Raw genomic sequence first — 27,773 nt, 5'->3', positions numbered from 1 at the left:
TCTCCTGACCTACAACCCTTCCCAACTGGTGATGGGGATTATGGTTCATTTTAATGCATTGGACTGCTGGTTAATCTGAACTAATGCACATTATCTAGCTACCATTGCAGATCGGCTCTCCTGATCTGAACCGTGCTGAGGACTGATTGACCTGCAACCCTACAGCAGTGAGCTGCGCCCCTTCTTCTCTGTTTAACAGAGCAGAAAAACATAACATAAAGACACACATAGGGTAGAGTTGAGCCTGGTGCAGGCCTACATCCATAACAGCTGATGCTTCCTTACTGACCAACAACTTATTTTCTATTAAATACAGACCTGATACTAAGCGGATTTATAATTTATAATCACTTTTAGAGCTGCAACAACTTGCTGATGAATCAAGCAAAAATACCCAAAACTCTCTGATTGCATCTTCTTAAATATTAGACTTCTCCTACAGTACATGAACTATATAAAAGTCAACTGAATATCTTAAGACTCTCAGTTGTTGGTTGGACAAAAAACCAAGCCAATTGAAGGCATCGCTGTCCCCTTAAGAAATGGTATATGGCCTCTTTGTATTAATTTTTAATATTTCACAGACAAAATAAGAAAGGAAAAAACAGTAGTTAAATCAAGTTTGAAAATAATAACCTCTAATGGCTTTACAGTAACAGATGTGCTTTGGCCTGATTTGGTGAGATGGAAGAGTTAAATGTGAGTGTTGCTCTAAATGATCATATATTATTAATCTGTATATTTTTGTGTTGGCAAGAGTAAATTCAGTTATTGTAGTATAAGTCTTCAGGCATATTCAGTAACTGGTGCTGGTCATGTAAACTGGGATGGTTTTGATCATTATGTGAAGATTTATTCAGTATGCACCAATACTCTCAACAGTCTCTCCTGACACCAAATGCATGTCTGACAACCACAATCCAACCAGGTGTCATCTGGCCAGAGCTGTTTACAAGTCATTTTTTACAAGTCCAAGTCAAGTCTCAAGTCTTTGAGCTAGAGTCCAAGTCAAGTCTCAAGTCTTTGAGGGTCAAGTCCAAGTCAAGTCTCAAGTCTCTGGTCAAGAGTCCGAGTCAAGTCTCAAGTCTCTCGCCAACACTAAATCAAATTCAAATTCTGACCTTAGAGCTGTACAATCCTTCATCCTGATCAGTTAGCCTTGCGAGCACCTGCCCATGTCTGTTTTTGTGGTGTGCTGTCACTGAAGTTTGTATGTATGTATCTGTTTGTATGTTGAGATGCCCTCTCCTGAAACTGTTACCAAATCTACCTTCGGCTATTACCTTGACCTAGACCTTGATGTAGGACAGTATGAAAATGTATCAATTGTAGGTTCACTATAGAGAATCTACTGCAATGTGATGTGAAGAAACATACACTAAGAATTATTTCAATTCCATAACTGTATTTTCTTCAACAAAAAAATAATTATTTTAACAATGTTGTAAAATATAACAAAATGAACAAAACATGAACATCACAGAAACACTGCACTGCAGTTTAAAACTGTGGTACAAACACATGTTCATTATTTTTTTCTCCAAGCTGCCTTTTATCTGCTGCTTAACACAACACACAGCAGGGAATGTGTGGGGATATTATAAAATATATATATATATAAAATGACCATAGTTAACGCAACGTTGTGTTTTTTAATAATTAGTAGCGGAGCCACTAAGTTAGTGGCACTAAATAACGGAGTTGCAGTGGTTTCCTGTCTGAGCTTTCAAAATAAAACCTTAATAAAATATAATAAATAAAAACTATTGTGCGCTTCTTATTATTATTAACAAACAAATTTGGGCTTGTCAATTACGGGAGAAATGACGGGAGGGCGGCGGGAGATGGTTTCGAAATATGGGAGAACCAGGGAAAAACGGGAGTGTGAAGGCATTGTATCCAAACGTAATGATCTGAGGCACTCCTGCTGAACTTGTCGCACTCGCCATTGTCAATGTCTGATACTGAAGATGCGCGCTTCACACACGGTGCATGCGCGTGGCATGACGTTGGTGTTTACATCTAGCTCAGAGCCAGAGATCATACAAAAAGATGAATGACAGATAAATAATGAGAATAATAATAATAACATGAAATAAAGGTTGTTCGCGAGTCTCGAGCCTCGAGTCGAAGTCAAGTCTGAAGTCTTTTGAGGTTGAGTCCAATTCCAGTCTGAAGTCACAGTTTAGTGAGACTTAAGTGCAACTCGAGTCCGAGTCGCGAGTCCGAGTCCCCAGCTCTGCATCTGGCTTCTTGTTATTCTCTTTTCTACCACAGAGGGCAGTGTAGAGAGATAACACTCTTTCAATCACATAATACAGACATGTCAATATCAGCAGGAGCCATGATGTGTGAATTATTTATTAAAGAGAAAATTATCTTATCTGAGCAAATAACATAATAAAATCAACTGCATGACTGAACAAATCACTGGCACCGTCAGTAGCTCTAATGGGATTGCTGTTGGTGTCATTATTATATATTTTTAATCTCCAGTTTGCAATAAATGGAGCAAAAAGAAGAAATTTGTCTTTAACCTGACCACACATTTCTTTGTGACAGATGAGTTTCACATAGTAATGAACCTGTAAACCTCATTAAGTTTGAACTGACGATGAATAAATTCACCCAACACCAATTAAGAATAATGGTGACATGGTCATCTCTCCTTTTTTTGTGAAGATAAAGGCAAGATAATGGGATCATGGATCAAGAGTATGAAACACACACACACAGACAATCGCTTTAAAAGCAATAGAATCACTTTACAGCAAGCTTGGTGATACAAGGAGTGTGCTGCTTTAAACCTCTGAACACTCCCGGGGACACTTCCTTGTTTTATTACAGCCTCAACACCCCTGCAGGTCAGTTTGCTGCTCTGACGATCACAGAAAAAATCAATACGCCATTAAAAACACAAGAGAGGAGGAAAAAAGGGAGCTGTCTCACTGGTCGACCAGGGGGGGAAATGTAGAGATAACGGGAACAGGAAATCACCTGCTAATAAGCGTAAAAGATTTGAATGCAAATGTGTATCAGCTATCGTGCCTTCATCCACGTGTATGCAGAGTTATGACCACAAAGTTTAAATTGTGTCTTTGTTAGAGGTTACTGACAACTGTATGTTGTTAACCTTTAGATAATTCTAAAAATAAAAAGTCTCCATAAACAGATGTCCCATTAATTTAATTAGAGGTAGTGCAACAGTGCATTGATTTCAGACGGATGTAATTATGGAGGATTTCACTGATGAGTGCACAGTGTGCCTGATTATTTTCTACAGGAGTGACATAGTTACAAACTGACCCAAAACATAAGTTGCACATAGTTTTGGATAATGTAACTTAACTGTAACATTAATATCATATAACTTAAATGGATTAACTTAAATGTTAACATACATGCATTAAACAAGACCTTCATAACTATGGAATTTGAAACGTTAGAATAAATGACATCATGGACTAAAAAGCTATTTAAAGCTTAGTTTTATGGTCTGTACACTCAGCTTGAAACTTTCAGATTGCGTCAGTGGTATCTATATGAAGCTTAGCACCCTGACAGGAAACCTGTTGAGACAACGAAAAGCAGCTGTCACACCAGTGTAGGGGTAATCCACAGAGGCGGGGGGGGTGGGTGAAGGGGGAGGGCAGATGTTCTGCTGGAGGGAGGACAATGGGACAAGAGGCCTATGGATGCTTTTGTCTTTTGGCTCAATGTGTCAGCCAGGGACAGTAGATAGGTTGGGGGTTATGGGCTTGTGCTGAAAACATCAAAGCCCTGGCAATCTGCTCTGATAGTTGAAGAGCTCACTTCTCTTCTACGGGCCTGAACAGTCCCACGGCTTTGTACTGAGCATGTACTGATCTGGAGTCTACACACTGTACGATAATTGAAAGTGAAGAAATAGTTGAAATGTGTCAGGAACTATGGTGAAAAAACTGATTGCGTCATTTACAAGCCTACGCCCATTTGATGATGAATAAAAAGGGAGATGGTGGTTTCAGTGTGGTTTTAAGTTTAATTGGAAATTTTATGGCTAACATGAATGAGTTATTTTAGAGTCTCATTAGTCGAAAAAGACCAGACTGCAGCGGGAATGAAAGTGGCGAGGAGGAACCTGCATTCATCCCAAACTGTTCATTAGGCTGTGAAGTTACTGCCAAACAGCCCGATTGTTCTAGCAAAACTATCCCTTGTTGTATGAAGCAAAGTGGTGGATGAAAGTCTACTGCTTCACGTGTTTACCCAAAGCTTCACATACTGCTTCTTCCTGACCGCAACAGTCAGGACACACACACACAGATGACTCAGTGAGCCATTGAAAATTTACTGTCGCCCATGAGTTGGTCAATGCATGCAATGCCTCGCTGTGTCTGCGCGACAGTGGGCGTCCGGCAGCATGAACAAATATTTGGGGGAGATGCCAAGCCCTCTCTCGAACACACACCGGGCTTTGTCCAAGAAAGCGGGGCGGAACAATGCCTCCATAGCCCTGTGTAACCCCCCTGTGTCAGAGAGTAGTCACAGGAAAAAGAGGACAGTGGTCTCACACACACACGTGCACACACGTAAACAAAGACAAAGACTGATGATCATGTGCTGGACCGCTGAATAGCTGCTCTCAGCTATTTCACTTTAGGTTATTAAAGGACAGGTCCACAATTATTCAAGTCTGTGTAAAAACAACAATTGTGTCCCCAAATGAACATTGAAATAGGTTTTTCTTGTTGTAGTTATTACTCCTGTTTATACTGGCCGTTAGAAGATCCCTTCATACTATACTTACAATACAAGTGATGGGGGCCAAAATCCACAAGCCTCCTTCTGAGGAGAAATGTATTTAAAAGCTAATATGAAGCTTCAGCTGTCCAAATGAGTCAAATCAAACAAGTATCTTTCAACATTACAGTCTTTTTAGTGCCAATGTCCATTTTTTGTTGTATACTTTAACCACAGCTCAACTGGGAAACAATGAGGAAACACAAAGAGGAAATGTAATGCTAAAAAGACTGTAGATACATTGTACATTTTTGGCTCCGATCACGTACACAGAAAAACACATTTGAAAGGTATCTTTCAATGGTCTGTGAGAAGAATCTCTTTCAGTGTTCATATAAGCACCTGACTGTTGTTTTAAGACAGATTTGAACTTCTCCCTTAAAGGTTAAGAATGACATACTGTATCACCATACCCAAAAACCCTAAATGAGGTCATAACATATATTTGTTATTCATGGGACAAGTTCAGACAAATTACACAAGTGGCAAAAATGAGCAAATACAACAAATAAAATAAATGTTGATGCACAGTTGTTTTAACTTTTGTTACAGTATTTACTCTCTCTCAAGGTCTAGATAAAAAAATAAATTTCTTTTCTTTTTTTGTGCTAAATACCAGACAGACCAGAATATTAACTGACACTGGCATTTTGAGGACTTTCACTATCACTTTAAAGGATCAGTCAACAGTTTCCAGATTAAATTATCTATGCAAAAAAATTCGTCTGAAAGAAGAAATATGCTTATACAGACTAACACGTTTTGCAAAAAATGAACAGCTGTTTTAGGCAGTGAATGACCTTATGTGTGAGAGCTCTTGTTTGCATGCCATGCAGATACTTATAGAAACAACGCCTCAAACTGTCTGAAATTTAAGAGTGCGTGTTGGTGCTTTGCACACGTGTATCGTGCTTCTGCGCTCGTAAAACTTCTTTTCTCTGCGCCTGCAAGATCCCAGTCGCTATTTACTCATCACTCTATCTCAGTCCATGTCGCTAAACGGTCGGAAACAGTATCAAGCATGAGTAGACGGTTCATCAGATAAGAAATACCAACCCTTTTGCAAGCAGTTAAAGAGGCTTGCTTGCTGTCAGTTGTGACTCATAGTAACTGGAACTGGAAGGGTGGTCAACTCATTCATTGACATCAAGTGGGAGGATGTGGTGGTAATGGTGGTGGTGGTGGAAGGAGGGGTGAGGGAGGTGTTAACAGATATTTTTGACCAAATACCTTGATATCGATATTGCGTTAATCCATTAATGCGATAATGTACAGAGTTAGATGTCACGTTACAGTAATCCAGCCTTTAAAACCCCTGCATGATATTAGGGTATCCAAAATATAAGACGATATCTGGTCTCATATCACGATATCAATATAGTACCGATATATATTGCCCAGCCTGCTCTGCACTTGTAAAAGTACAACAAATTAGCATCTCATAAATTCTTAATTTTACAAAGTGGAAACTATATGAATGACTGTAGTAGACAGACTTTGTTTCACTTGCTAGACTAACATTACTGTGCATACTCAGTAGAAAGATTAACACAATTCAAAGCCAGTTTACTCCTCTGCTCACTTACAGCGCTGGCTATCTTCATCTGCAGCAGGACCTGCAGATACTCTTCATAACGGCTCAGCTGTGATTCTTCTTTTTGCTCTTCCTTTTCCGTTTTCACAGAGCGAACACTGTCCAGGAAAACGAAAAACTCGCTTCGTCTGCGTAACATGGTCATAGTCTTCACACGACACCAAAGTAGAAAAAAGGAGCCCCGAACAAAGTTAATCCATCTCAGGAGAATGGGATACAACAGGAAGAACAAGTCTTGGCCTAGCAGAGCAGTTTTAGTGGTTTTCTGATCCTACAACAAGTGGATCCAAAACACATCATATAGTCCGGTAATGCCTACTCCAAGAACATCTAATGCACAGAATGCAGGCAGAACAAAAAGCAATGAAAGAATGAACAACAGAAACGTTGTAACCAGTACACGACTTGATTAAATGACGCTGGCATTAATCTGATTAGTACACCTCCCTTGTAACTACCTTCACCGCCCAATAGGACGCTGCCATTCTGTGGATTAATCCCGCTAGGCCAGCAAACACACATTAGCCATTGTTCTTGTTGAGCTGTTTTTGTTCTTTTGGAGCTCAGATAAAGCTCTTTAGTTCTTATATAACAAATTCTCTGGAATTAAGGAAAACGTTGAACTTTAGGATATGCCCAATATAAAAAATAGCAATTACACTAAAAGCTAAACTGATGCAACAAAGCAAGCTGTTGGCTTTAATTGAATGTCATCCCTAATTCATGCAGTGAACAAGTTGGAGGTAATCTCTTAGCCCATAAGCTTAATAACTGGGAATGGCTATTCGAGAACCACTACTACATTGGTACTGGTTCCTGAGAGGTTCCTGTAGGTATTTAACCGTCCCCTAATGATGACAAGCTGCAAGCGTCAGACGATTACATTTGACATTGCATTATTTTTTTTCCTTCCACATTCTGGAAAACCCAGCCCTAATCTGCCTCTGATTTGCTCTGATCCTGATGTCCTTACCTTAACTCTCACCATCTCACTCCAACCTAACCAACAAAGGCAAAGAGAAGCCAATCAGTCGGAATAGGACGGGTCTTAACAGTGTGTGGGGTGGGGGAAATAATAAGTTTAATGAAAATGCAGCTGAATGTAATATATGTTAAAAGGTAGCTGCATGTAAAAGGGGGTAACACCAGGAACCCCATGAAACATTTAAAAGTGTATAAATCTGAAGCAGTGCAGAGTGTTTGGCTGCTTTAGCATTAGCTGCTGCACCTAGCCTACAGTATGTTCTCAGTTTAGCCACCTGACTCAGATATTGATGTGATTTGCCAAACTAAATATGCAACTGTCTCAACCTCATCAAGTCAAGGTAACACTTAAGTCAAGGTAGTTATTAACTCAGCGGTATCCCATCCACTAACAATATGTTTTACTCAACCAAAGCGTGCTGGTTAGACTAATAGAAAATTGTCAAAGTACATTTCAAACTGAGATTTAAGGACAGCTTTGCTTCCATAAAACTTTGTTCAAAAGGTTGTATTGAAAAGTAGAACAATTTCAACCCAAAGCTATCTGTATGTATCACTACAGTATAGTTTGTAACAAATCTTATCACTAGCCAAATTTTTGTAAGTTTAGCTACAGGATGACAGGACAGCCCCTCCTTCCTCTACAAGTGGTACCTGCAGGTAGTGAATCCACATTAGCAGCAAAGGGAGGAGAACAGAGGGAACAACTGATATCATCTATACATTTCACTCAGTATTTTGATGTCTGAAATATTATCTATTTTATTGACTTTAGATTCATTTCCAGTGAGATACTATTGGGTTTATATAGTGACTTTAGTGCTCTGAACATTACTGTTGCTGCTCTAGAAACAATATTAAGTTATATTCAAAATATAAATAATTTAAGGGTATTGATTGATCATTAGGAAAAATCCTAATGATACCCATCTCTATTGATAACATCATATAGGCATGGACTGCTGAAGCCAGTCAGGTATTAATGGTGAAATGAATCCATTAAGAACAAAGGACCCTGGCAGACATGATGAGGGTTCACACACTTGTGACAAAAGTGGCTTACAGTGACCTACTTTGGTTAAATGGCCTTTGCTAAAATGTCTCACTTTCAGCTGATTAGGTTAGTTGTAATCTGTTGTTTGTCCAGGAAATGCAAGTTAACAAATGGTATAAACAGTGTTGCGGGCAAAAGTGTTGAGTTAACACCAACATTGGTATTACTGTAAATGGCACCTCTGCTCAGCTGTCCACTGAGCGTAAATGCTATACATGGTTCAGGTGAACTACTTGCCAAGGCACTCGAGCTATGTGCTGCCATGACATGTCTCACGCAGGCGCCCCCCCCCCCCCCCCCCCCCCCCCCCGAAGAACAACCATGATTTAAACATAATAACTGCATGTTCTCTTACAGCAGGTCAAAATAATACCTTCATGATTACTAGACTTCCTTGCCAATAGGTGTCAGTCTTTAAATGTAATCATAGCTGCCGTGGATATTGTGAAACAGGGGGAAAAAAATAACATACAGACAAACAGCACTGGCATATAATTAAGCCTGCTGGCAGATGTTATGGTAGTAAATGAGAGACTAGATTAAAGATATTTGTGTTTCATTTTGCTTACAGTTTCAGGTCATATATAGATCTGTCTGCCTCTACAAATAAGGCCTCTCTTCTTACAACGGCTCATGACTAACCACTACTACAGCTTAACAACTTGGCTTCAGATGACAAGAGTCAAATCCGTCCCTCGAAGCTCAAATCATACAGCAGCAGGGCTCCATCCGGCTATTTGTCAATTTTGTATTGCATTTGTCTTTTGAATTTTATAAAACTCCATGTCAAGGTACACAATTAGTACCAGGCAACAGCCAAATGCTGGTAAAACATGCAAGTGGCTGGTAGATTTGCTTCATCTACCAGCCAAAAAAAAACGATGAATGGCTGGTAAAAATTTGTGTTTGCCCTCCGGCTGATGGATAAAAAATGTAATGTTGCACCCTGCTCCATCCTCAATGGTAGTATTTACCCATTTAATAATGCATGTAGCTTAGATACTGCAGAGAGGTGTCTTGAGATTGTCAAGATTTTCACAATCAAGAAAGCAACTCCGGCTATTTCTGTCAATGAGCAGCGGTGCTATTTCACGCCAACGCATTGCACTTTTAAACAATGGTCCAATCTTGTCAATGACCTTATGTTAACACGTATAAGTATAAAGCGACTGTGGTTGATAACGTAGTTTTCTTTGTATTGATGTTTCACACTTGAAACCCTCATTTAAATTATAATACGATAAGAAATCACTTCAGCTCTAGAGATGGAGGGGAATTTGCTGTACTCTCCTACTATGTTTTACCACACACAGCAGTGTTTCCCACAAACCAGGTAGATATGTGTGGTGCAGGGTCGTACGGAGACCTTTTGAGGGGCAGGGGCTCTGACCAGGGGGAGGCGGCATTGCCGTTGTAGCAGCGGTGCTGTGTGTCGGTAACCTAGCAACACTAGCGGGGTCCGGGTGAATGCTCCCCCGGAAGAAAATTGTGAAAATAATAGGGCTGCAACCAACGATTATTTTTATAATCGATTAAATCAGTCAATTCTTTTTTTGATTAATCAATGAATCGGATAAAATAATATTTTTTTAATTTCCACCCCTTCATTCAAAAACAAAACATTATTTCAAATTGACATTGCAAAAAAGTGCTCAAACAACACGTTGGACGTCCCTGAGTTGTTTAAGTAATATTAAATTATAAATAATAATTTAACCAAAACAACTAGGCTAAATGTTAATGTCTGATAGCTTTAACAAAATAACATGCATATGTATGCTACACAAAAAGGTATTTTCTGTTGTTCAATCGACCTCAGCTGTTGGAACAATAAATAAAAGATAACTAATAATAATGGTTTATTTTTGTAGTTACCAGTTTTACTTTTACCATCATTAGGCTACCATACATAGCTACTAGCTGCTGCTCCTCCTCTCCTACTGCTGACTGAGATCTGAGCAGGTAGAAGCTGATAGTTCACTAACTATAACCAGGGAGCACACTGCAACAAGGTTAATGATCGACACAGTGACATTATATCATTGATATGAAGCACAAAAGCGATAGAAAACCGATCGTTGTTTGTGCACGTGCGCTTCGTGCCGCCCTCGGCAGGATGCAGCGAACACTTTCTAGTTTTATGTAGTGTGAACTGCTCCTACACTTTAGAGGACTTTGGTGCGATTGGTCTAATAAGTGTTTGTACGAGAATAACAGGGAGAAAGAGTGCTATGCGGAGATGAATGAACGGAACGATTTTACGTTTTACAACAACCCAGAATCAATTCGTGGCGCTCGGTGTTGATTCTGTGGCGCCGCGCCACACATTGGTCTATGTATGGGAAACACTGCACAGAGTTTGCTATTTGAGCTCCTGAGCTGCTTTTATTCTTCTGGATTAAAAAACTAACATTTAACCTGCTGACAGCCCTCAAGGACCTTCAGATCTTGGTTTTATTGCCTCTTGCAAACAACAAAAGGTTTAATGCTGATGCTAGGGATATTTACATTGGGGGGGGGGATACCTCAGAGAACTTAGAATACAAGTTTTTTCACTGTATCATCAAAATGAGATTACATTTATAGGTGGTCCCCTTTTTTTCTTTTGCTGGCAGCTCTTACAGTTTTTCAGAGAAGTTATCTGAAATGCATGGCAGCACTTTCACTCCACCCTAACTTGCCTCATCTCAGGATATGAGAAACAGTAGTACTTCTTCACAAAGCAGGCAGGTGACTCTTCTTGAAGAGACTCAGATCTCTGTTTGTTTAATACATTTGTAAGCCTGCAAATGTACAATATACTGAGTGGGACCACCTGTAACATGGTAACTTTAGATTGTGAGGGCAGCTGTCTGTGTTACTGAAAGAAGCCTGACCTCGATTGAGGAAGTGGATATGAATACAACGGATACTATTTCAAATGTCATTTACAGTCAAAAGTATTTTTTTAATCCACACAAAATTAAGCTAGTTACTCCAACTGTAGCTGCAGCAGCCTGTCAATAATCACAGAAAGGTGACGATGGAAAATCTAAGCTGAGAAACATTTCACGTTCACTGTAGTCTAGCTTTACTCACAAGTAATACGAATGAAATGCATCCAGAGAGCCAGTTCAGGGAGAGGGACAAACTGGTGAGTCAGTGTGAGGAAAACAGACGAGAAGAAAAGGAAAACCAAGCAAATGAAAACATGAAAAGAAAGGCAATGAGTGGTCTGGAGTGGAGAACAGTTGGGATATTTCTTGCCCAATGGCAGACAAATGTGTGGTAAATGGCTACACGGGCCAGTTTTCATTATGGCTTTAAATCATCCCGCATTAAACGGCCGTGAAGTCGCCGTTAAAAAGGTTTACATGGTACCAGCCATGTCTACTGAACACATCTGGTATCCCCCAAAAATGAAGAGATTTCAAATGGCGAAATAACAAACCACTACTGTCACACTTGTGGCAATCCCACTGTTTCTTGGCTTCAGTAGCGTCCCCCTAACTTCATGATCATGAAAAGAGGACAGATGGAGGACCGAGACAGAGCCAATAAAATTTACTCTAGCATTTTTTTTAGCAAATGTAGCTTATGTGTTTGCCAGCAAATGACAGCAAACATCTGTGCTGCCACATCTATTTGCTCCATTCGGGCTAATCACACCGCTGAGGACAATCCTGAATGAATAATTTGGTGTCAACACACCTTTTATCATTTCCTCAATAAGTCTGGTTTGCTGGTTTTCTAAACGTCAAGATGATGATTTGAAACTGAGAAATAGAGCATTTGTTAGGACCGAGTGAGAATTTATTTTTATGCCATTTATGCCACTGCTGAGGCTCTGTTCGGTTCAGGCTCCAACTCATTTAAAAGCTACAGAGTTTCGTCTTCAATGAAGTATGCTTAGGTTTTGAAATAACGAGTAGTTTCAATTGAGAGGTTGAAGAAATTAAGGTTGTAGCCTTTTGTTCAACATCTTCCACCTTGAATCACTGTAAAACACTTAACAGTGCAGTAAGACAGCAGCCTCTGTTCAGTCGTGTTACTCTGTAGAACAAATGACTCTTACAGTATGTCGTACAATGCAGCAATAATTAGGAGAACAAGCTCAGGTGACATGATGTCAGAGCTCATGTGATTGAGGCCCGCTGGCGGTGTGATTTCCACAGCCGCAGCACAGATTAGAGGCTGACTTTACAAATAACAGAAGAGGCAATGACTGAAGATTAGAGGCTGTGACAGTCTGTGTGTGCACGTGTGGGGAGGGAGGCACTGAGTCACCTTCTCATGGACAAAATGACAAAATAGCTCTTCTCCTATCCAGTACTGAGGAAGTGGAACAACTAGACAAAAAAATGCCTGACACAGATAGAAATGTTGGTGGATGGTTCATTGGTGGCAGCTTCAGTAAGCAAAAATACTGACTGACAAAATTTAAATTGGACAATTATATGTGTTTAGAGATGCAACAATTAGTCAATTAATCGATTAGTTGACTGACAGAAAAGTAATTGCCATCTATTTTGATAACTGAATGATCATTTTAGTTATTTTTTTAAAGGAAAAATGCCAAAAAACATTGTTGCTTGCAGCTTTGACATACATGACAGTAAGATGAATAGCTTTGGATCTTGGACTGTTGCTCAGACAAAATATGACATTTCAAATAGATGAATCCATTCAGACAATAATTGTTAGCTGCAGTTTCTTTATGTGTTTTCCAAAAATATAGCAAAAACTAAAGTACATTTCAAACTGAGATTTATGGACCACTTTGCTTCCATAAAACTTTCCTACTAAGCGAAAAAGTAGAAGTGATCTGCAAGGTTAGGCTCATTAAGAGAGTGACAGAGCAGAAAATCCTTTATATTGTTTTCTTTCTCCTTTCTTTCTGCTTCTTGCTTCCTGGGATGCAATCTGGAGCTGTGGATCCTTTCATCACTATTTTATCATCATGGGGGTTTAAATAAAAGACACAAAGAGTAAATTGAATAGGGGTGGTATCACTTATTCAGCAGGTGGGTGGTGAGGAGTTAATGGGGGTGAGCAGGGTTGTCTGTAGTAGTCTGCCCCCCGCCCCTCTCTTTCCGACCCCAACACACCGAGAGAAGGAAACAAACTAGCTCAGGTTTCAGTCCTGGAAGTGCCCTGAATGTCAAGTGAGCAGCAGTGGAGGGAGGCTGGACCCCCCGGGAGGGAGGGGAGGGGGACTCAGCCAAGATGAGATTATGACAGAAGAAAACACAAGAGGAAATCTCAGAAACAACATCTTGAAACTCATCTCGACATCACACTACAGAGGAGCTCAGCCCTGATATCTCACTGCCATGAACGCATGACTGAAAACCACAAAAACAAGAGCATGAGGTTTTGATTGAACTTTTTTTTTTTTCCGTCTGTGCCCCTCTGGCAACGTCTGGAGCACCACTTGACGACATGAGAGAGAAAACAAGTGATGTTTAACGAGCCTCTCCAGACAATAGAAACTTTCCCTTTTCAATTACATCGACGGGGGGGGGGGGCAACAGGTAGACATGTGTCTACAATTAAAAAGACCAGACAAACTAGACTTAAAGTCTATCAAGATGTCCCCGATGGCGAGACAACTACACATATTCTTACCACTGCTGACACTGAATAAACAAAGTAATACACCGTGTGAATAATGCACAGTCATTAGTAAAGCATGGTTCAGTCAGGGACCACACATGGGCCAAAATACCCCCTATTACGAACAAACTGCTGATGATGATGATGATGATGCGCAGTTTAACTTACCTTTAGCTGCTGCTCTTTGAGTAGAGTTTCGACCGTGTACATGTTGCCTCATCAACAAGTTGCGTGACACGTAAAACAAACCAAAAAAAAACTTTACATGCTTCAGGCTATATGAAGTGGTAGAGTCCTACGTACCACTGTGAGAAAAGTAGCTCATATCCAGTTTTCAAATGAACCAACACAGAAGAAGTGAAACATGATGTATCATAGTCGAAAGGTGTAGAACGGTAGCTGCGTTTCACACAAAACTGCATGACATCTTTTTTTAGTTTTTAGTTGCTATTTATTTCTCATGTTCAGTCCGAGAATATTATATGAGTGTCAAAACCACCTGTCTCTTTGATCAAGCTTAACAAAATGACTTTGGCCTGGTTAGTTGCACCTCTGCTGCTTAGAGTGACAGTCTGCTTTGATATTTAGGCCCTGTGAAGTCATGAGGTCTCCCATGCTTCCAACTTATAACAGATCAAGCAGTGCTAAGAAGATTTCGAGTGGTTATTTGGAGTCTTAAGTCTCGATTGTTAGAAAGAAAGTAGTCAATAATAATTTCATTTTTTAGTTTCTGACCCCTGCTCTACTGACAAACACTCACATGTTTCACCACATCTGACTTCCTTCTTCCTCGGTTGCGTTTTTATACATGGTGCCTCTTTCAGAAGGGATTTGAGGTTCTTGCTGTGGGTCTGTGTCATGCAGAGATCCATTTTATTATACTCTTCTTGCACAAAAAGAAAAACAACTGGCATTTAAGAATCTGCCAACTTTGCAGTATTCAGTGGAGAAAACTGTGTCAAAACCTTAATTAGGTACTTTCATCATTTTAGTAATTTTTCAAGCAAACATGTCAAATATTCTCAAAATGTGCTGCTTTCTTTATCATATCTGACTGTAAATTGAAAAATAAACACTATTTTGTAACATTTTATAGACTAAACAATGAATAGAGAAACTTAGCAATCTCTACTTGCAGTCCTGCTGTTTTTAATACCCTAAGTAAGTATATTCAGGTCAGTGGGCATGACCCAGCTGGACCCTTCTCAAACATTGTTTTTGTAACACTTCAGTTGGTCCAGTGCCTACAGAGCCGGTTATGTTACAAGGACATAGCAGCGGTGCAGTGGTGGTGATCGTTTTCATGGCAGCAAACATACCTGGAGTCTGTCTTTAAGAGCACAGTGAATACTATAATCAGTGCTGTGATGTTGCACAAAAGGTATTCAACATTTTGGAGTGTATGTGGTGATTTTAGACTAAAGGAGTGCAAACAATAGAGGTCCACCACACACACACACACACACACACACAATCCTCTCTGTTTATTTATTTACCCTGATGGTTGTTTGAGCATGAATGCTATTTTCCCTCCGACCCCACATTCACAATTTCAAATCAAGTTAACTAGTAAATCGATACTTTTTGATTCAAGCCTTTCCCTTCCTCTACTGCTGCCCACTGTGTGTCTCTCTCTCCCTCTCTCTCTCTCCCTCTCTGTTGTAATAAAGTTAAAACTCCATGCTTATTATGAAAGAGTAACGAGGGAGAAAATCACAGTGAGGCCTGTTTGCACTGCTTCACCACTGCAGTCGTGCTTGTCGAGAAAGAGAGGTTGAGAAACCCTGCTCGAGTGTGACTTTACTTCCTGAAACATAGTTTACTTTCCTGTTTGTAGCGAGGAACAACAGGATGAGCATGATAAAAAACGCTGTGCACTGCCTCATCCTTCTTCTGTCAAGTTGCACCATTTAAACTGTGAGCCTGAAAGACATTGATCATAAACACTGTAAATAATAATATGATGTCCAATATCTTCATTACAACATCAAAGGAATCTGTAAAAGCTGACATCATGTTGCATGGTGTTTAAATTATCTTTAGTTTAGGATTTTGCAGTTATGTATGCATGCATGGCTAATAAGTACAAGGTACTTGCAGGCTAACCCGCAACATCCTGCCATTGCCCTGTATTAAAGTCTGAGTGCTGCCATAGAAACCGTGCTGTTGTTGTGTTTTCCTGTCTGATCTGGTTTGGGACGACAAACTAAATAAACTGTGTGCATTCTCCTACAGCAACAGCCACCTGTAGAGTATTGCTGAGCTCTGTCCGTGGCTCTACCACAAGGGCCGAGATTAAAGAAACAAGTGTCTGGATTCCATTCAACCCACTAAAAAGGAAAGTGAGCATCTGGTTGTAATACATTATTCTCTGCAAAAGCTCAGACTCTTTTTTTTTTAAAAACACTGCAAATGTTTCCAGACTTAAGGTAGACATGAAAGCCTGTAAAATACCTACAGGCTATGTTCGCTTTGCATGACTATCTGGACAGCAGTTTTTCTCGGTCAAGCGTTGTGGTAGTGGAGTAAAAATACACTGACATCACTGGGAAAACGCAAAGAATGTGAAATGCTGGTGTTTTTTTCTCTGTGAACTTTGGACCAGGTAAATTACTGGAGAATTCAGGGGAATGACTCCCCCCTCCCCACCTCCTTTTTTTCTTAGAAAGGAAAACACATCCCTGATTTAACTATCTCCAGACCCTTTTTGCTACGTGGTGGAGAGGGGGGAAAAAACTCATAATATTGACTTTAGATTGCAGCTTGCATCAGGGCAAAAAAGTCCTCCATGCGGTATCCTAAAGCAAATATTGTCATCAGGTGTGCAGAATCTGTGAACTGCACATCAAAATTGAGTACATTTTCATTGAATCAAACACCTAAATTTGAAAGAAAAATGTTGCTGCAGTATGTTTAGACAAGCACATATTGACAGTGAGTTTAAGTAAATACAATCTGACCCTTCTCGCGGATCCAAATGTGAACTCACATGTAGAAACTTGTAAGGCACTGACACACAAATGCACTCACATTGCAAAACATACTGCCATTCATATAAAGTGTGTAATGAATTCCTGCGTCAACAAGCCAGCAGCTCTGCCAGGCGGTGTCAGCACACGGGCAGCAGAATGACTGCTTTTCAGGTGGATCATTTCCACAACAAAATGACAAGCACGAGCCACTGAAACAAAAATCCGGGTAACAGGAATTCCATCGACCGCAGCCGCTTATTATCATGTTGTAGTATAGTCCTGTAATCTTCGTTGTTGCCATGCTGTAGTTTACGAGACGCTGGCCGAAATGTGCGAGCGAGTGTCTGTATTTGGGGGAAATACCATTGATGTGAAGTGGCTCCCTTGGTATGGGCTACTACCAGGTTATCATGAGTTCAGCATGCCTTAAAAGTGAATTTAAAAGTGGGATGAAATGTGACCTCACAGCAGAGGAATTTATTGTAGTAAGGTCACCAGCCTCCTACTTGGTCTTTTTATCAGGAGACAGGCTAAGTTTTGGTTGCCTTATTAATCAAATCAAGCATTAATAAGCTATATTAATGCCTTCCTTTTGTGACTTCTGTGGACGATAAAACTCTAGAGGGTTCTGTTAATCACATGAAATCCTGTCAGATGTGAGTACAAATTGTGTAATTTTTTGCCATAAAACCATAACTCATATTTGTAATCACTAATATGAATATATCACAATAAAATTAACAAGCTAAATCTATGTATGTAGTTACTTAAAGTCCTCCTCAGCACTAAAATGTGTTTTTCTTCGTGTTCCTCCAGCTATAGGCTAAGTGTGAACCGCACGGTGCAGAATGACGTATGTGTGCAGTTTGAGTTCACATTAATCTGTTGAAGGGGGGGAAGTCTCTGTGTCCTCACCCAAAATCTGAGTTTCATGCACGTAGCGGGATTTGTGACATCACAACTAGTGAGCCAGAGCCAGTCCTGGTTCAATAAGCAACTTTCACAAGTGTAATGTGGAAACTTGAAGCCTCCAGTGCACATACACCGAGAATGGCAAAGTAGGGGAAGTCTTAGATGTAGTTTTAAAAGACAGCTTCACAATTTTTCAAGTCTGTTTTAAAACGACAGGCAGGTGCAGATATGAACAATGAAAGAAGTTTTATACTGGCTATTAAAAGATCCCCTTCAAATGTGCTTTCAATGTCAGCGATGGGGGCCAAAATCAACAGCGTATCCACACATCTTTATCTGAAGCTTATATGAGGCTTCAACAGCCTGGCTTAGTCATATCAAGTGGATATCTGCCACATTTACAGTCTTTTTTACCATCAAAATCCCTCTTTGTGTTTTCTTGGACAGAGTTTCCTTGTTGAGCTGCGATGGGAGTATAGTAACAAAAAGAGGAAATCTGGCAATGTTGAAAGATATCTACTTGATTTGACTCATTTGTACGGCTCAAGCTTCACATTAGCTTCAGATAAACTTTAAATACATTTTGGCACTGCAAGAGGCTTGTGGATTTTATCCTCCCCATTACTTTCATTGCAAGTACAAATGGCCAGCGTGAACAGGATGAATGAGTACAGCAAGAAAAAGCCTGTTTCAGTGTTCATCTGGGCACCTGGCGATTATCTTATGACAGAATTGAAAAACTGTGAATCTATCCTTTAATAATATGCAATACCTATTAGGTTATTTTCCACTACTGCGGTCATCCAGCACCCTTTTGTGTGCAGATGAATAAGAGAAGTTAACCTCATCCGCTTCTTCTCAGCGTGTGCAGCGCATGCATGTCATTTCCCTGCTTGTTACACATTATTACACATCCATCAAACCGTTGCCAAAAACACACAAACACAGGTGTCAGTGCAACGTGAACACACACACGCACACACACAGCATCAACTACTTGGCACCGCTGTAGCACCTATGCTATATTTTGAGGGGGTGTGTGCAAAGCGTGGTTTTAGAAAAATGTGTTAACTAAAATGGATGGTGAGCTAGTTAGCTGCTCCAGAGCTACCCTCCTCTTTGCTAACAGCACCCTATGTTATGTTATAAGCATGCTCCTGGGAGGGAGGGGGGGATATATAGCATAAATCAGCGTTGACGACATCCGAGCTAACATAACATAAACCTCGGCAATTACCGCTACAAATTAGCCCCCCTGTCGGTTGAATATCCACAAAGCAGCGCAGACTAAACGCTGTTTTTAGCGGCAAATGCGGAGCATGTTTATTCTTATCTGGGCACCGTTATGTCCACAAGGGTTCAATAAAAGCCTTACACAAGCCTTTACAATACTCACCCATAGCTCTGACCCCCAGCTCATGGTTTCAGTACGATGTCCTCGAAATAATCCACAACTCGTATGAGGTGTTTTTTTCTCCCTCCTCCTCCACACACACAGCAGCAGATATGATTTTTTGTCTTTGTGGTATTCGCCTTCTACCGACCGTCCTCTGACGCACAAATATTAAGAATAAAAAAAAGGTTCCAGTAGCTACTCTGTGTTTTTTTTTTTTTTTTCAGTGTCTCATCCTGTCTGATACAAGATGGCCAGGAGCTGCTGCAGCATAATCTTCAAACAGGGTAGTCTCGCTAAATGCAGCGCGCCACGGGCACCCGCTTCGACCTAATGACAGCTGCTCTTGTGCGCGCACACAGGCAAGAAGAAAAAAGAAAAAGAAAACTGGGGAGGGAGGGTGGACTGTGTTGGGGGGGTGGTTTGTAGGTGGGGGGGGGGGTTAAAAAGGTCACACCCTGTGGCAGATGTTTCATTGAATACCCCAACTGGGTTTAATAATAACTTCTGGCCAATCAAGCCCTACTTTCTCTTTCAGCCTTTGTCTCTCTCTCTCTCTTTCTTTCTCTCCCTCTCTATCTCTCTCTCTCTCTCTAGCTGTCAGACCTGAAGGAGCCATGCATAGCAACACTCTAGGTTTGCTTAACACATACCCCCACAACAGCCACAAGCTTCCACTTTGCACACAGGATGTTGAAGGTGCAGCATTTAGAAACTTAGGTGCAGCAAAAATCAGAGGCTAAAACTGCATCTGCTCAGAGAAACCATCTTGTCTCTTGCAGAAACGCCTCTGTTAAAAAATAATTTTGATCTAGTGCAGGCTGTAACCAGATATCTGTGCTATAACTCTGCAAGGAAAGCTAGTTGTGGATAAATCAGTGGCACCAACATTCCCCAAAATGAATCATAAGCTTGCAACTTTGCCAGAGCATTCACATAATTTTGCAGTCCCTATCTTCTTGTTCATGTTGTTAATATTTATTTTTTGGGCTTCATAAAGAAAGCTAATTAATTGTCAAATTCAGACTGCAAGCCTGATTGAGACATAGATTTTCTATATTTATAGATTCCCCAACATTACAGAATTTACATCACAGATATATTTTTGTGGCAAGCTGGTCTGATGCCTCAAATTTTTCCATCCAGGTACTAAATATTCACCATGTTAGCAATTGTCATTATCATGGTCATGATAATCATTGTATAACAGTATTTACACAGGCTACTAAGTAAAGGTTTCAAGTCACTAGTCCATTAACATGCATAAAATACCTATGTCATTGTCATCGCTATGGTCATTTTTACTTTAACAACACTGCCATCTGGTGGTGGGAAATTTACAAAATGAAGAGATACCACTAGGGGCGCTAAGCGTAGGTTGAAAAAGATGCAGAAATGCGGGGCTTCATTTAAGTGATGTCCTGCCAAAAAATTAATACTGGGAACATGATGCCAATACAGCAAATGACCTTTCTCACAGCAAACATTTTACTTCCAACACAAGTGTAATAAATTACATTAATTATGTGCAGTACTTGTGCTTTTCAGCTGTGCCAGATCCAGGGCCCGGGAACTGAGTATGGATTCACTGTGAGACTTAATGGAACAAACTCATTATTCATCTCATTAGTTACACCTGAGAGTTTTCCGCTGTGATAAGTGAAAGTATCTGCTGTGAGAAATGTCTACAGTCAAATACAATTAGAGAACATTTTCCTGAGATCATCTGTTGGTGGCATTTATGAATGGCAGTGGTTACAAAAACACATCTTTATCCAGTGTTATATTAATACTAGCATTATAATGTCTTGTAAAACTTTTATAAGAAGCATACTTGTCAAGCCACTAAGTAGAAATCTAACTAAACTTTTGCACTTTTACTTGAACGTTACAGGAATGAAAAGTTCAACTTAGGCTGCTCTGTCAAAATTACCATTACCACGTCAAACCATTCAAGATATAATTGTTTCTTAATAGCTCGCGCCTCCAAAATTCCTCAGTATTGGACCTGCTGGACTCCAACATGCCTTAAGGGAAAATTAACAAGTCTTGGCATGTTTTAGCTCATGTACAACAAATCATGTTTGCTTAACATTCCTGTTGACCACATTTTTTTATGCTGTACTCAATAGAAACAAAGTATAGGATATAACACAGCCTCTGTGGAGACTTGTAACTTGTCTAGGATAGGTAATATATCACAGTGAACAACATGTCTACATGGAGATGTGTTAGTTACATAATCAAATCAACCTGTGCATTCACCACACAATGATAACTGAACATAATGATAAACATAATAAAAAATGTGATGATATGATGTATTAAGCACATTTCAAGTCATTTCTGTATTGGCTCAAAGCTGACTCTATACCTTGTTGTTGTACTGTTAGGCTGTTGATGATGTTACTTTTTTAAATGAATGTTATTGATTTTTAGATGAACTACCACACTGGTCTGATGATACCTATAGGTGAGTCATTCATTTACCTGTTGTACTTTTAACTACTGTATATAAATCACAGGGTTTTTTTTGCATATTGTACATCATTGAATATTTTGACTTTCTTGTCTTTCAATTGTTCATGGTTCAACTTAGGAACATATTTTTCTTTACTATTGAGTTAACACATACTGTTTTTTTCTTTTCACAGAATTAGAATAAATTACAGTTTTTCTCGATTGCAAAGACACATTTCTTGAAATTATACTCCATTTCCCCAAACTCTGAAGATAAATGCATAACAGCTCACTCATCTTTATCAACTTCAAACTTCCATGCAATAACCAAAGTCTCCACTCAAAACTTTGCAATCCAAACTTTGCCTTCAGATGTCAAACAAAAGCCGTCAAATAAACAAACACTTCAAAACAGAGATTACACACTACTGAGATCAATTCAAATCTCTATCCTAAAAACTTGTAACTGCAATGAATACTGGTGCTTATGGTTTCCCCCCAGAACAACCTCTTTGGAGGTTTTTCTGGGGGGAAACCATAAGCACGAGGAGCATGAGGAACACAATAAAGATGCAACACATGCATACATTTTCAAAATTTTAAATTCCTCAATATATTATAGTAAAATAAAGTGAATTTGAGTAAAAAAGTAAATGTACTGAAAAATATGCAACTGATAAAGAACATGTTATAGAACTGTTAAAGAACTGTTATACAGTAAAATCGTTTCCATGTATTTATGAATATAAACCAATGAAAAAAACATTTTGTACATAAAGAAAGAAATCAAAACTGACCCACAGTGAACTATCCTAAATTTCTGATTGGTATGTGAACAATTTTGACTCTCCCCACTAGGGGAGTTGCGTGCTAATTGGGGTCTAGCTGTCACGGCTTGTGTTAGTAATATTGAAAGCCAGCATTTTCTAAATGAGCAAATTAGTGAAAACAGGGAAATAGTGTTTAGACTTTTGGGAAATGGGTCAGTCTTTTGGTAGATGGTGCCATGGTTTGGGTTGTTTAGTTAATAGGTCCAGTTAGATGTTGTGTAAGTGATGAAGAAAAACTGTACTAACTTTTATTTGGGTGATGTCTGGTGTTCATTCGTGTATTAAAAGACTTGTGAATCACTACTTGAGTCAAAGCATTTGTTTCAAATCCTGTATTTTAATTTTAGTGTGAGGCAAACTATCTTAGGCACTATCTCTGACACTATAGGCTATTTTTTTTTCTCTATACACTATCCACAAAACCTTACATCCAACTTGCAAAACATCATACATTTCTTTCAAAAGCAAACAATTCTTGCATAACTCTTCAAGCTCTTTATAAATTGTGTTTTTGCATCAATATAGTAGACACATTCCATAATTTGAATAAACACAAGTACCAACTACAATTGGCAAAATGGCATAGCAATGTAGAGACTAATGTTTACGTTTTTGCTAGAAGTATGTTCACATATTGCAAACTGAGCGTAAAGCAGTGAGTTGTGTTTACAATTTTGCAAAAAGGTGTGTTATAAAATTACAAACTGAGCGTAAAGCAGAGAACGAGTATTCAGTTTGGCACATTTGGCAAATGCTACAAGTGTTACAGTTTTCTTTTTGAATGTTTAAACACTAACAGTCATTCTTGAAGTACTATCCTTGAAACCATTAACACTTGTAGCCAATGCATTTACCACGTGTGCCAAACTGAGTGCACGTTCTCTGCTTAACGCTCAGTTTGCAGTTTAATAACACACTTCTAGCAAAACTGTAAACATTGGTCTCCACATTGCTATGCTATTTTGACAATTGCCTTTCCACATCAACACATGTAGAAAACACTTTTGAATAATGACTTCACTGTCAAACCAAAGTTTGAGCACTATGCTGTGATGTGTATGAAGTCTTATGGCCAGACCCACAAAGATGGTGAGATTTAGCCTAATTTTTTTGTAACACACATGTTTTTTTCTTCTGCTGTGCTTTTGTTGTTTGAAGAGTGCTAGAACATTTTGAGAAAATAAATAAACAACTTTTCCGCCTTATTTGTATCGATAGTTTGTTATGTTCTGAATACACATCCATACTTTACACATGTGGATAGCTGTGTGTATGGGTGTTTACTACATAACAAACTGCCCTGCACACAGAAAAAGCAAGAGCCACAAGTGTTCTTCATGTATACTGTCAGTGTGTATTTGGTGCTTTGTGTGCTTATTCAAATGATGGCTTGTGTGCACAGAATTGACGCAAAAACAAAACATTTTCGAAAGACTTTTGAAGAGTTTTGCAAGATTCGTTTGCTTGTGCAGGAGATGTGTAATGTTTTGCTGGTTTGGTGTAAGGTTTTGTGGCTAGTGTTGCACACAAAAAAGTCTGTTTTTGTTCACCAGCAGAGGGAGCACAAGGACCTTCTTTGCTACTGTCAGACACCACACTTTACTCACAAAATAAATAAGTAATGATAGCAAGGATTTTGAGATTAAAAGCAATACATTAACAGGGCACAAAATAATAGCCATAATCATAGCATTAATTCTTGCAGTCATTTTCCAATATAAAAAAACTTAAAATAGCATAATCTCAGTTTGGGAAGAGTGATGACTTGAATTTGACATCTTTCTGGCTCCACTTTATATGAGATACACATGAGATAGTTCACATCATATCACCAGCAGCTTCTACCACCTGCTTGTGGTTTACCAGATGAGATCACGAGTCTCTGCTTTTCCTCTGATCTGAAACACCACCAGATGGTGATCAGTTGACAGCTCAGTCTCTTTATAAATCCAAGTGTACAGGTCTGATAAGACGTTTCCAAATTCAACACTGTCCAATGACCCCCAAGGATCTCTAATATCGTGTGTCATTTGTGTTTTACAGTGATGTCCAGCTTGAACAAGTCATTGTTGGCACAGATGTCCATTAACAACAAACCATGGTCAGAACTGAGCTGTTCTCTATGTCACTCTCCTCAAGGTTTCTCAAGAAGGGCACAAAATACTTCGGAGTATTCCAAACCTCTGCAAAGTGTTTACACTCTCCAGATGGACGAGTTTGATTCAAGAGCCAAGAAAGACCCTGGATGTGAACCCAACCTCTCAATCTCTCATATGAGATCTGGCTCATTCATCAAAAGAGGTTCCATTCCACATTCAGACTGCCAGTGTTGGCTATCAAGATCCATGACATAAAGCCCTGCATTACAGGCACTCCACCCTCACTCTCACCTTGCTTGCCTCTTGGGGCTCCAGAAGTTTCCGCTGGCTAAACTGAGTTGGCCTGCTCATGCAAGGCCTCGAAAGTAAATCTGTCAACTACAGAGAAGAGCACTAAAAACAACCAAATTATTCAAATTGAAACAGGAATAGTTCTACATCCTGGCCATGATTCCTCTTGCAAACAGCTGGATCATTTTGACTTGGATGGTATTGTGTTGTCAGGGAAGCTTATGGGTTAATTAAGTTGCAGCTGAAATGTTTTACCAGCTGGACTGCACATTTACACTTCATTAATGGGTATCAAAATCTATCTGATAATGATTAACAAGAGATGAGGGCTGTAGAGTTGTAAATGTTGACATAATGTGTGTCATTGAAAGTTTTAATCTCTATTAAATCTCCTAAACTTCCTGAGGAAACTTTCATTGAATGGCTCGTGTGTACACTTTTGCCTTGCTTTCAGATTTTGCTGGTAGTATGGTTTGCTCTAAATAAGCAGAAGTGAAATTGTGTGACTTTGTGGTGAAATAACAAGAGAAAAGGAAATTACAACTTCGATCAATGTTTCAGTGTTTCAATGTTTATCTATCCGCTGTAAAGTATTTTTTCAAATTCATGTGGTCAAGCTCATTTTTGTAGCTACACCTCCACTCCATCTTCAACCTCAGGCCATTTTGTGAAACCTCCCTAAATTTGCTTTCACCCTCAACCACAAACACAACACATGTTCACAAGAACAAATAAACCACAATCATACATACAGTAATTCCTATAAAATAAACCAAACACTCATAACTCTAATATTAACATGACCACACAAACAAGACTTCCATATCGATTTTTTCTATAATTCACATTATTTGTTTCTTCCTTGTTTCATCTTCTTTTTCCATGTACTTCTTGTCACTTCTTGTCATGTCACTTGAGTTGCTAAGATGTCATTATCTCTGCAAGGCAAATGAGTTTTTATGATGTAGCTGCATAATAAAGTGTAATATTCATGTCAAAATCCAATTAAATTGTTCACAGTTGCACCCGACCAACACAATAATTCTTGAAATCATGTTGTTCTCCTGGACACAAAAGAAGAATAGTAGCTTCACTATCTAATTTTGTCCACCCATTTGTGATTTTTTTGTGTACATTTTACTTACTTGGTCCTAACTGCACACACCTAACATGTCCACAGCTCCATCAAACCTCCCTCAGCTTCCTAACAGTTCTCAGATAGTGTAACCCAGCATATTCCTTCTGTATTTGTTTAAATCAAAAGCAAACCTGTCATGTTTGGAAAGAGTCAAAGGAGATTACCCAGGGCTGTGGATAAGGAGGATCTGGTGCAAACATGAACATTTTTTGCCCAGACATCTGTTTACTTAATACCGCCCTCTCTTACAGTAAATAAAGCCAATGAATACTGATGTCAGTATGGAACTGTGATACTTCAAACACCCATGACTCCAGTTTGTTGGCCACCATCAGGCCATACCAGTTCAAAGGCTAACTTTAACAACTTGACATTAATCCTCCCTTTACGAAACAAGGCGAGTTTAGGCAGCAGGCCTCCTATTGGTGTGCCTTCTTTGCAGTGGGTGCAACTTAAAGCCAAACTTGACTCAAAGATGTGGGCATGAAGAGTTGACTTCTGAAAGATCTCACTGTTTGGCTGGATTGTGGACTCTTACATTTCAAGGGTCTACCACTCTCTTAAAATTAAAGCCTTTTTCTTGAAGGAAAATAAATGTTCATCCTGTAGTATCTGAGATACCATCCAGTCTTTCTCAAAATCCAACTAAAAAGAATACAGTTCATGGTGGTGATTTAAAGACACCAGGATTAAACACACCCCGACTCACAACTAATAATCTCTAATTAAATTTGAATTTAAATCAGATAATCACAGACACATTCAAAACATAATGTCAGTAGGGCTGCAACTAATTATTATTTTCATTACTGACTAATCTGTTGTTTGGTCTGTAAATTAAAAAGTGAAAAATGTCAATTACTGTCTTGCAACAACAAAGTTGATGTCATCAAATGTTTTTCCCCCAACCAACCAGCCCATAACCCAAACATTTTGCGTTTACTCTCACAGAGGACTGAAGAAACCAGAAAATATCTGTATTTAAGAATCTTAAACCAGAAAAATGTAGCATTTTTTCTGAAAAATTACTCAAAACCTTTCTATAATTATCAAAATATTGATTATTCTGTCAATCAGTTACACAATATATTGATTTTAATTGATGATAACTGTTGCAGCTCTAAATGTCATGTTGACCAACCTTCATATTGTCTGGATCTGTACAGACTGCAAAGTTCACCTCATGTAGACGAACAAACAAAGAAGCTTTATGATCGTAAAAAGGGATTAATCTGAACCTATTCTCACCTTACACATTATTTCCTTTGCATGTGGATTTTAGAAACTGCAAATCAGACCGTCTCATTACTGCACTGCCTCTGAATGAGTCGAATGACGCCAAGTTTAGAGTCACCCAATGATTAGGATCGCTGCACATATTAAATGAGGATTAATGACTGATTGATCCTAATCTTCTAAATCATGTCAAGTAGAGCTGTTCGACATGGCCGAAACTTCACAGTCAAGGCTACTGGACAGTGTCAGATTATAGCCAAGGATTGGATTATCACTGCTAATCCAATTATGCGTGATGTGCTGTAATCGGCTGTCAAACTGGTCTCATTCTGGGGATAACCCTGTGGAGAGAGTGAATCCACATAGGCCTATTACTGAAATCTGGATGTTTGACCACACAAAACTTGTCCTGCATGAGCTCTGATGGGGGGTA

The 27,773-nt window shown here is 39.3% G+C and overlaps 2 protein-coding genes across 2 annotated transcripts in view; one reads left to right on the top strand and one right to left on the bottom strand.

The window, feature by feature from the left end:
- LOC133994890 (formin-binding protein 1) overlaps positions 1–19,595 on the bottom strand; it is a 63,584-nt gene extending 43,989 nt beyond the window's left edge. The window contains exon 1 of the mRNA XM_062434111.1: positions 19,290–19,595. Coding sequence (XP_062290095.1) covers positions 19,290–19,313 — 24 coding nt within the window. The 5' untranslated portion in view covers positions 19,314–19,595. The remainder of the gene's footprint in view (positions 1–19,289) is intronic.
- gfm2 (GTP dependent ribosome recycling factor mitochondrial 2) overlaps positions 1–27,773 on the top strand; it is a 271,535-nt gene that overhangs the window by 140,834 nt on the left and 102,928 nt on the right. The window lies entirely within an intron of this gene.

Source organism: Scomber scombrus, chromosome 15 (assembly GCF_963691925.1).
Source record: "Scomber scombrus chromosome 15, fScoSco1.1, whole genome shotgun sequence".
Lineage (NCBI taxonomy): Eukaryota > Metazoa > Chordata > Actinopteri > Scombriformes > Scombridae > Scomber > Scomber scombrus.
Note: the sequence above shows the minus strand (reverse complement) of the source record. Positions and strands in the feature narration are given on the sequence as shown.